The sequence below is a fragment of the Vombatus ursinus genome, unplaced genomic scaffold (assembly GCF_900497805.2).
Source record: "Vombatus ursinus unplaced genomic scaffold, bare-nosed wombat genome assembly UNPS02014798.1, whole genome shotgun sequence".
Lineage (NCBI taxonomy): Eukaryota > Metazoa > Chordata > Mammalia > Diprotodontia > Vombatidae > Vombatus > Vombatus ursinus.
In genome coordinates, this window is record NW_020954576.1 from 41,203,365 (window position 1) to 41,213,891 (window position 10,527).

Below are 10,527 nucleotides of genomic sequence, written 5' to 3' on the forward strand. Positions count from 1 at the left end.
TCACCCACCAGGGAGACTGGGCCTTTACATGTCACGTCATAATGTCCCAGAGGCAGGTTTTATTATAACTACAATAATTGAAGGAAGGGGGTAGGGAGGAGGGAAGGCACAAAAAAACCACAAACAGCTTACTAGGACCCTAAAATGCATGCAATCTCCAAATGAGTATTTCTGGGAGTCACAATCTAAAAACCAAAAAGGTACTTTTAGTTAAGGCCCTTTCTAGGGACACAGCTTTTTTAAGTCCAACAGACAAACCCCTTTCTACCTCTTCTTTCTAGGGTCAGAGGCTTTCCCCTTAGACAATCCTCAGAATTTTCAGTTCAATTTGATAAGATTCAATTCAACACACACTTACTAAATTATTACTAGACACAGTAGGATGTAGTCTATAGAATGCTGACTGGAATCAGGAAGACCTGAGTTTGAATTTCACCCCAGGCACTCACTCACTTGTGACCCTTGGCGAATCATTTAATCCTTCTCAGCCTCAATTTCCTCATAAAATGTGGATAATAACAGCTTCTACTTCACAGACATGTTGTGAGGATCAAATGAAATAAGAATATGTGAAGCACTTTGCAAGTCTTAAACCACCACATAAATGTTAGACATTACTACTATGTACTAATTTTTTGTTTTGTTTTTTAATGGTGTAGTTCCTAACCTCAAGAAGCTTAAAATCCAGCAGGGAGGATGAGACCTAGAAAAATAATACTAACACAAGTTAGAATGTGATTCAGACACAGGAGAAGTCAAGCCCAGTCACAATAAAATTAGATACCAATGTGAAGGACAGATTGGGGAAGAGAGATCAAGTTACGAAAACTTCTCTTAACTTCATTATCTTCAAGGATAAAATACAAAGTTTGGACTAAATGATTTCTGAATCCTTTCAGAATTTAAATATCACGATCCTGTGATGTTAGGAGACAGTTTAAAGAGTCCAGGTGAAGGGGCACCTAGATGGCGCAAAGGATAGAGCACTGGCCCTGAAATCAGGAGGACCTGAGTTCAGATCTGGCCTCAGACCAAACACTTGACACTTACTAGCTGTGTGACCCTGGGCAAGTCACTTAACCCCAATTGCCTTAAAAAAAAAAAAAGAGTCCAGGTGAGAACTGGCAAGGCCCTGAACATTTAATTCATCCAATTCAACAAACATTCATTAAGCTATTAAGCATTGGTCCTTAGTGTAGTAACATTTCACATAGTTACAACAGCTAGCATTTATATAGCCTGGGTGACTGAGAGGATAGTGGTAACCCCAACAAAAGTAAGGAAGTCAGGGTGAAGGGCAGGATTAGATAGAAAGAGAACGAATTCGGTTTGGGACATGCTGAATTTGAGATGCTGGGAGAATTTCTATCCTGATGGTGCAAGCTAGAAGGCAAGATCTATTTTGTGTTCTTGTTTTCTATCTCCAGTGCCAGTGATTACTTGTCTTACAAAAACTCACCAGATCCATTTAGAAAACAAATTTATATAGGCTTATGGAATTTTTTTTAATCAGGGAGGGAATTATATTTGCTGTCTGACAGCCTGGGTTCAAATCCTAGTTTGGCTACCTTCTACCTGTGTGACTTGGAGTCACTTCACCTCTGGGCCTCAGTTTCCTCACCTGTAAAAATGAGAGGGTTGAAAGAGGACACAGAGGTTAGTAGTTTTAGGAGCAGGAAGGGATCCTTGTAGGTCTTCTGGACAAACCTTTTCATTTTACAGATGGAAAAGCTGAGGCCCAGAGGTAAAAGGGCTTGTCTAGGTTGGCACACACACGCACACTTGATTTGTTTTGTGCCCAACAAGCACAGTGACAGTCGTTCACGTTTGTCCGATACGCATTAGGTCCTTTCCAGAGGACCTTACTGACCAAACTTCCCTGGCATACTAGGTCTCCCGCGGCGTCAGGAAGCGAGGCTCCTCTTTCCTACGAGGCTCCCGCCGAAGCCCAGCAGAGAATACAGCCCTGAGCCTGACTGACAGCGACTGCCCTGCCCTTTCCCACGTGGACCCGGGTTTGGAGGACCAAAGTCTAGCGGTTGCCTTGGGAGACACTAGTCTCTGCGCATGAGGGCAGGAGGATGAAGAGACAAGTATGCTTGGCGCAGGGACTCCGGGGCACTCAGGGCGGCCACGGCTCGTACCCCGTCTGGAAGATTTCCACAACCACCCCTCTCCTTTCCACTGCACCCGGCCTTATTCCACACGCCCCCCACGCCACCGGCTGCACCCGGCAACCCCAACCCTACACCCGGCGCCGGGAAGGGAAAGCCCCACCCCCATCGATTCGAGCAGCTACTCCGCCCCCCTCCCGCCCCGCCAAGCCGTCACCCAATAACTAACCCTGGAAGGCGGGGCAAAGTGTCTGTCGTGAGGGCATCCTGGCGAATGAGGAGGCGGGTGGGCGGGGCGCCAGGGACAGTGTCACGCACGGGTCCGTGTGAAAACGGGGGTTCCGAGTGCAAAGCAAAGTTTTTTTGTAAACCGTCTGCAAAGGCGGGGGGGGGTGAAGAGAGAGCCCGAGACGGGGCCGAGTGCAGCCGCCGCCTCCTCCTTCTCCTTCTCCTCGCTTCTCCTTTCCGCCGCCGCCTCCTCCTTCTCTCCGCTCTTAAGCTCGTCGGTCGCCAGAGCCAGACCGAGGATTCGCGGGATCGAGGAGCCCGCAGTCCCGAGTCCCGGCGGCCCCAGATGCCCGGCTCCCACCCCCGGCGCGGAGCTGCTCCTCACCCGGCGCCGTCGCTGCCTCAGCCCCCGCCCTCTTCCCTCCGCTCGGCTCCGGGCGCCGGCTTCAGCTGCCTGTCGCCTCCGCCACCGCCCCTTTGGAAGGGAGCGCCGAGTCTCGTCTCGGTTTCGGCTTCGGCTTCGGCTTCGGCTTCGGCTCCGGCTCCGGCTCCGGCTCCGGCTCCGACTCCTGCTCAGGCGCGGAGGGGAGCTTGAGGCGCTCAGCCGGGCCCCGCAGGGTCTTCTACCCCTAGCCCCGGAGGGTCTCGGCCGTAGTAGTTGGAGGAAGGTCGGTTCCCTCGGGCTCCCGGCGGCCCCGGCGGGGCTTGGTACCGCGCGGGGTCCCCCTTCGCTGGGCAGCGTCTCCGGCCCGCCCGCGGGCCCCGCTTTCGCTGCGTAGGGCCCATCCCGGGCTTGACGGGTCCCGCAGCCATGGGGTGCTGGGGTCGGAACCGGGCCCGGCTGCTGTGCATGCTGTCTCTGACCTTCATGTTCATGGTGCTGGAGGTGGTGGTGAGCCGGCTGACCTCGTCGCTGGCGATGCTCTCGGACTCGTTCCACATGCTGTCCGACGTGCTGGCCCTCATCGTGGCCTTGGTGGCTGAGCGCTTCGCCCGGCGGACCCAGTCCACCCAGAAGAACACGTTCGGCTGGATCCGGGCCGAGGTGATGGGCGCGCTGGTGAACGCCATCTTCCTGACCGGCCTCTGCTTCGCCATCCTGCTGGAGGCCATCGAGCGCTTCATCGAGCCCCACGAGATGCAGCAGCCGCTGGTGGTCCTCGGGGTCGGCGTGGCCGGGCTCGTGGTCAACCTGCTGGGGCTCTGCCTCTTCCACCACCACAGTGGCTTCGGGGACGGGGGCGGGCCCGGCGGGGGCGGCCACGGCCACTCCCACGGGGGGCACGGTCACAGCCACGGCCTCGCCAAGGGGGTCCGGGGCAAGAGCAACCGCAGCGGGGGCAACAACAGCAACGTGACGGAGAGCGAGCGGGCCGCCGACCGGGAGGAGACCAACAACTTGGTCATCAACAGCAGCAACTCGAACGGAATGAAGCTGGACCGAGCAGGTAGGAAGGAGGGCGGTCGCCGCTCCCCGCGCTGGCTGCGGGCTGGGGGCTCCGGAGCGGCTGCTGACCCCCGCCCCGGCCCTGGGAGTGAGGGGAGAGGGGGACCGCACCGCCCTCTGCTGTTGGACGCGGGCGCAGCCGGCTTCCCTCCCCTCGCTTTCCCCCACGTGGAGAGTCTTGACATCCCCTGCCCACCCGACACACACCCACCCGAGCCTCGTAGGGATAGCTGGCTGGGTTGCGGGGGAAGAGGGCTGAATTTGTCAGGAGGAAGGCGCCTGGATTCCTTCCAGTCCTGGTTCTGCCACTCGCTGGGGGTGGGGGGTGGGGGGTGGGGGGCAAATAAATCACCTACCTCCCTGGGCCCAAGTTTTCCCTTCTTTAAAAAGAAGGATGCTGGACTGACAACCTCAGGTTAAGCCCATGAGCCTTGTTTGCCGGGCACGCCGCTAACCTGCGTGGGGGGTTCGGAGAAAGGCCGGGAGAGTCTCTGCCCTCAAGGAGCTCACGTTCTATTGGGTGTCGGCGGCGACATGCAAAGAACTACGTATTAGAGAAATGATAGATAGATAGTAAATTGGTGTAATCTCTCACCGGGTAAAGGCCTCTTGGAGAAAGGATTTAAGATGAGACTTGAAGGAAGCAGGGAGTTAAAGGTGAGGGAAGAAAGAGAGCGTTCAAGGCATGGGGACCAGGGACCAGGGGCCAGGGAAAAGGCACTGTGGGAGGGAGTCGGTGCCCTGTGCCAGAAATTGCAAAGAATTCCGGTGTTACTGAATGGTGGAGTATGGGATAGCGATAGCCTAGGTCCACGCCAGCTCTAATATCCTATGATCCTGTGATTACCAGAGGGAAACAGATACGGGCAGCTGGGTTATCTCTAGGACTTAACTCTGACAGTAGTTAGTCCACACTGAGCCAAGTTCGGGGCTGGTGGTGATCTGTTTAGCAAAAAACCTATGGGGGATGGTGGCATATTTCTTTCTGGATAATGGGTTTAATTTCCCATACTTCCTGGGGAACAGAGAAAAAAACTCTGTTCGTTTTTCCATTCAACAAGCATTTGGTTAAAGATTTTCTTTTATGAATGGCAATGTTGGTCCATTTCATCCCTAGTCTTGTGAAATCATTTCTGATTTTACCTCTCTAAGCGTTGGCAGTCTGATGGGCCCAATTTAATGATTTCAGAATCATCCTAAAACAAAAGCCATGATATCTCATCCATTTAAGTTATGGAAATTAGTCATTGAAAAGATGGGATTAAATGATTTAACTCAGCCTTTTATGGATTTCTTCCTACTCCGAAATAGGATGTTGGTTCCAGTTATTAAACTGCCTAAGTATATGGTTCTTTAGTAGATTTTATTTTTTAAATAGAGTTAAAAGGAACCTGAGAGAAAGAAAGTTCAGTTTTTATATAAGTCTCTGCAATTGTTGATTGCTGTTGTCCATTCCTCAGCCTCATTAAATGTCATATTTGAATGAATGATACAAACTGACATTGATTTTAAGTTCAAGGTATCAGAAAAAATATGAATGACTAAAAAACAAAACAAAACAAAACCTGGAATTCAGTGTCCAGTAGTCACTATAATAGTGGGTTATTTCCAGGTAGTTGAATTTAGAGCCCTTGGATTTACCTTTTTGTTCCTGCAGGTCTGCAGAGATCTTTGCTAAACTTTTTTTTTTTTTTGGTTAAACAAATTTTTCCCCCTCTTAATAAGGGAGAGAGGCAGAATTAATTTAATGATTTAATAAGTACCCATTCAAAGAAGCTATAATTAAGGTTATGCCCACCCATAAGTATCAATTTATATTCTAGGGGCACTAAAGACCATCCAGGCTGTTATCATTAATCTTACCCCCAAAAAGCAGTTCTAAGAATACAGCTTTTGTGTGAGCATTTTGTAAATGTGTGGTAATAATTTTTGCATCTCTTTGTAGAGGAACAAGCCAGAAATCGTGCAATGGATGTCCAAGTTAATGGGAATCTTATTGGTGATGATTCAGACAATTTAGATTCCGAAGACGAAGATAATAGTGGACAACTTAACATGCGTGGAGTTTTTCTGCATGTCTTTGGAGATGCCTTGGGTTCAGTAATTGTAGTGATAAATGCCTTGGTCTTTTTCTTTTCTTGGAAATCTTGTTCTGATGGAATCTGTAAGAACCCATGTGTTGCTGAGCCCTGCCAGGCATTTGTAGGTCTAATTAATAGTACTGAACCAGTAGAAGAGGCTGGTCCTTGCTGGGTGCTATATTTAGATCCAACTCTTTGTCTTGTGATGGTTGGCATACTTCTTTACACCACTTATCCATTACTTAAAGAATCTGCCCTTATCCTTTTGCAAACTGTACCTAAACAAGTAGATATCAGAAATTTGAAAATAGAACTTCGAAATGTTGAAGGAGTTGAAGAAGTTCATGAATTGCATATTTGGCAGCTTGCTGGAAGCAGAATCATCGCCACTGCTCACATAAAATGTCACGACCCTGCATCCTACATGGAGGTGGCTAAAACAATTAAAGACGTTTTTCACAATCACGGAATCCATGCCACTACCATTCAGCCTGAATTTGCTAGTGTAGGCGCTAAATCAAGTGTTGCCCCATGCGAGCTTGCCTGTAGAACTCAGTGTGCGCTGAAGCAATGTTGTGGGACCACACAAAAAAGCAATTCTGGAAGGGAAATAGAAAGGAGTTCTGCAGTTAGCATTTCTTGTTTAGAACTTAGTGACAATTTAGAGAAGCAGCCCAAGAGGACTAAAATTGATAGTATACCAGCTGTTATGGTAGACATAAAGAAGATGCCAGATAAGCAACCAGAATCATCTATGTAAGTTTTCAACACGTGTGATGTTCAACTGGTTTTCATCTGCAAGAGGAAGAGACTCTCTGTTGAAATCTTAAGTTGCCAAGTAGTATAATTGCTGAAGTCCTTGTTTTGGTCACACTGTTTAATTCTATTTTTGTAAGAACATAATGGAATTGCATAACACAAAGTTTTATATTACAACTTTGTGATTATCAGTGCACAGTACAGCTATGCTGTAACAATTTTGGAAAGCCAGTTTTAACACTATGTTACATTTTTTTGTTAAAAATAAGTATAAACCTTGTATAACAATGATACTTTTGATTTTAGTTTTCCCGTAGCAAAATTTAATTGGGGATAAATAAATTAAAATTAATTCGTTACTAGAACTTCTCTGCTTTGTCTTTCCCCTCACCCAATATTTTACTTTTATTTGAGATTTCTTGATGAAACTTGAAATAGTATTTTTTTTTGTTTCCTTAGTTTAGATTACATTTCCCTTTCCCCTTTTGAAATTATTACATAGCATAATGGTAGCATTTTTTTTTTTAAACCGACTCATGGATGTTAATGGGAAAAGTAATTCCATTTTTTTTTCCATGTGGAGCAATTTTATCGTTTTACCAAGAAAAAGATCAATTACTATCTTGTATTAAGTCCTCTTCTTTATTGCTGAGTATTATTCCAGTTGCAATGTGAGACAATTAATGAGAAACTGCATTTTATACATATAATAGAGCGTTTGAAGAAGAATATAGAAGTTCACCCAACTGAACATCATTTAGATTCTTTTATAACTTGTTAATGTTTGGAAGAACATTTGGATTGTTTAAAAACTTTCAATACATGCATAAAACACTTGTCTTTCAAAAAATTATGAATATGTACATTATATAGAGGTGTTCACCAGCACTGCTTATGTTTGAAAGAAGATTGGTCTCCATTAGTAATACTGAAGGCTCGAAAGTTTACTCAGAGTATCTATGTATATAATTTAACTCTTTAATAGGTGTCTCAAAGATGCTGTTCTCAAGTTATTTCATGGCATCTATCCCCAAATAGATTTAGAAGAAAGCCGAGTTTTACAAATAGTGTTTTTGTTTCTTTGTGAGCCACTTACTAGGGAGAAAAAAAAAAATGGGAGGTTAATATCTCTTCAGTATTGAGTCCTTTAAAAATTAAATTTATAATTAAGGCTGAACTTCTCACTTCTATAATGTCTTGTCATTGCTCAGGTCTTCCAACAGTGACTTATTTTGAATATATACCATAACACCTACACATGAGTTGACTGAACTATGACTGAAATTGCTTTTAACTGTTTTCTTATTGCTGTTTCTTTTTAAGTACAGTTACTTAAACAGTATTTAAGACGTTTAAAAAAATTGTCTTGCTTGGAAGAATCATTATGCTTTTTTATTGTGTAGATTTTTTGTCTGTAATGAGACTAATATTGATGGACATCAGTTATCCTACATAGAACTATTTTGCCAAGAGCATAGTGTCCTACTTCAGTTGTTTTTATAGATGACTACTTCGGAAATGGCATATCTTTTTGAATTAGAAAACAATTCACTATTTAAATGCAAAGTTTAAGATAAAGATATTAAAAAAGACTGGAATTAGAAATTTCTTTTTTAGTGTATAATTCTTATAGTAGCAGGCATAAGTTTTCCCCTTCTAGTGTATGCCTGTTGCTGGCAATGGGCTTATTATTTTTTAAATAGGCCATGTTAATGGACAGCGTATATTCCATTAAGAATGACAGTGATTTGTGCTTGGAGAACAATGGGAACACAGTTTATAAATTCAGGTTTGCTAAAATGGGCCAAAACTGTAACCTGCCAATTGGGGTCTCTTAATACTATTTTGCTAATATATCACCCTCATAATTCAATTGATAATTCCTAAGCTAATAGGTATCTTTAAATTTTGTGCAAATTTAAATCTTTCTAACATAAAACGGGGGAATCTCATTATGTGGGTAAACAAGTAGAAAGCTGCTAATTGTACCATTATCATGTGCATTCCTGATTTAACATTGTAAAGTATGGAATATTTTATTAAGGTATTTCAAAGCCGAGTTTATATTTTGTAAACATTTCAGTAATGATACAAAAAAAAAACTGGTAAAATATCTTACCATCTAAGAAGGGTTCTCTGAACAAATGCACTATAATAGGGTCTGTTTCCTAAAGAATTGAGATTTTTTAAAAATATAAGCACAGGACAAGGGCTATGTTTTTCTCAAAAGTACTATAAAAGTAACCTGTAGGTGTAGTTATCTGGTTTTTCATAACTTGTTTTAGAGTAGTTTATATACAATGCATAAAGTGGTACCCTAGTGTGTTCCTTCTCAAAGTAATTTGTTATTTAATAGCAAAAGCAGTGGGCACTGACTCACCTTTTGAGTTTTAACAGAGAAACACTGTTTCTCTCTATAATGCACTTTCTAACCCAAAGTTACGTTGAAAACCATGGTTTTTTTTGTTTTGTTTTGGTTTGGTTTTGTATTTAAAATTCCTAGAATTTGAATCCCTTTTGCCTTTATGAAAGGAAATGGTGGGGGGGAATCCTCCCTCAAATTCTTAGGGCACTTGAGCCCAATATTTAAGGAAAAAAAACTCGTTTTGCATTTCTGCACCAGTTCTTTTGCCTTGTAGCTTTTTAAGCTGGCTTTTCCTTTGTGAGCAAGATCAGTGAGTTTATCATATGGACGCTTAGAATTTTGTCCGTTGTCCACTGTGTAGGAAAAGGAGGCACCTTATGTGCCAGAATTAAAACCAATCTAGAAAATTTTTTTTCCAAGCCAAATGCAGCCTTAAGGGAGACTAGATTCTCCATTGTGACATTTTAGCTTGTGTGATTGTTGAATTAGTGGGTTTGGAGTGCACATCTGCATTAAAAAAAGATATGAATTAGAAAAACTATTTTTACTCAGTGTATTTGAGTGTCTTTTTTTGGGGGGGAATGCCATATTTCTAAGGCAAGCAATTTGAGTAGGAATTTTTTTTTTTTCCATCAAGTACCCCACTGAAAATCACTGTCAGAGAAAGGGTGCTGGATTGTAAGGAAAACTTTTTGGCTTGCCATTATAATTTTTGAAGAACTTCTATTTAAGTTAATGTTCATATATTTGTTTTTTCTAAAATTAGAAACTTAAACACTAAAGGAAATAACAAGGATATAACATGAAAATACTTAAAGTGGGGTAACTGTTGGGTTAAAGATTTATTTGAATGCTAATACTTTTTTTTTTTAAGAAAGCTATAGATGTCACTTCTTCACCTTTTGTCTTAATGTCTTCACAAAGAGTATGAAGAAATAAACGTGAAGAGTAACTTGATTGTTGTGCTGAAGCTCTTCAGACTGTATAGAAGTATTGACTTAACGCTGAGTTTCAGTGTAATGGTGAATCACAAAACAGTGTTAAAATTTGACAAGGTAGCAGAAGATATTTTCCCTCTCCTTTTCCTGTTTAAGATTAGACCTGCGTCAACCTTTTTATTTGACCGTCTCTGAAAAAGGGTTGAATAGCATCATCTTGATGTAGCTTTACAGACCTTATGTGGAGCTGCAATTTCATTTTCCTGACAAAACCTGGAATATCTTAGCAATCGTTTTCACTGGCGAAGGGCCTCTGGTGTGTCCTACAATTGAAATCTTTAAACCAAAAATTTTGTCTTTGACAAAAAGATACTGAAGGGAATGTAGCATACAATGAGTATATATGGTTGTATATGAGACGTCTTGCTCAAGACTCAGAAATGGCCATGTTATCATTCTGCCTTGAAACAGCACAATGAAAGTGCATCAGTGTATGCTGTGATTCTTTATGGAATTTTCATAATGTCGTTTTAGTGTCTGCTATTGCCAGCTATTTAGGCAGATTGTGGTGCAGTTTTATGCAGTTGTCATCTCA

The 10,527-nt window shown here is 43.4% G+C and overlaps 1 protein-coding gene across 1 annotated transcript; it reads left to right on the forward strand.

Annotated features, from left to right (window-relative positions):
- Positions 1–3,114: 3,114 nt before the first annotated feature.
- SLC30A1 (solute carrier family 30 member 1) lies at positions 3,115–7,743 on the forward strand. The gene is made up of 2 exons (XM_027871686.1): positions 3,115–3,790; positions 5,735–7,743. The coding sequence occupies exons 1-2, from the start codon at positions 3,154–3,156 to the stop codon at positions 6,628–6,630; spliced, it is 1,533 nt and encodes a 510-aa protein (XP_027727487.1). The 5' UTR covers positions 3,115–3,153; the 3' UTR covers positions 6,631–7,743.
- Positions 7,744–10,527: the final 2,784 nt, after the last annotated feature.

What these genes read in the sequence shown, in the direction of transcription:
- SLC30A1 (XM_027871686.1), top strand. Translation starts at nt 3,154, where the DNA reads ATGGGGTGCTGGGGTCGGAACCGGGCCCGGCTGCTGTGCATGCTGTCT. An exon ending in AATGAAGCTGGACCGAGCAG is followed by an intron (nt 3,791 to 5,734) that starts GTAGGAAGGAGG and finishes ATCTCTTTGTAG; the next exon opens with AGGAACAAGCCAGAAATCGT.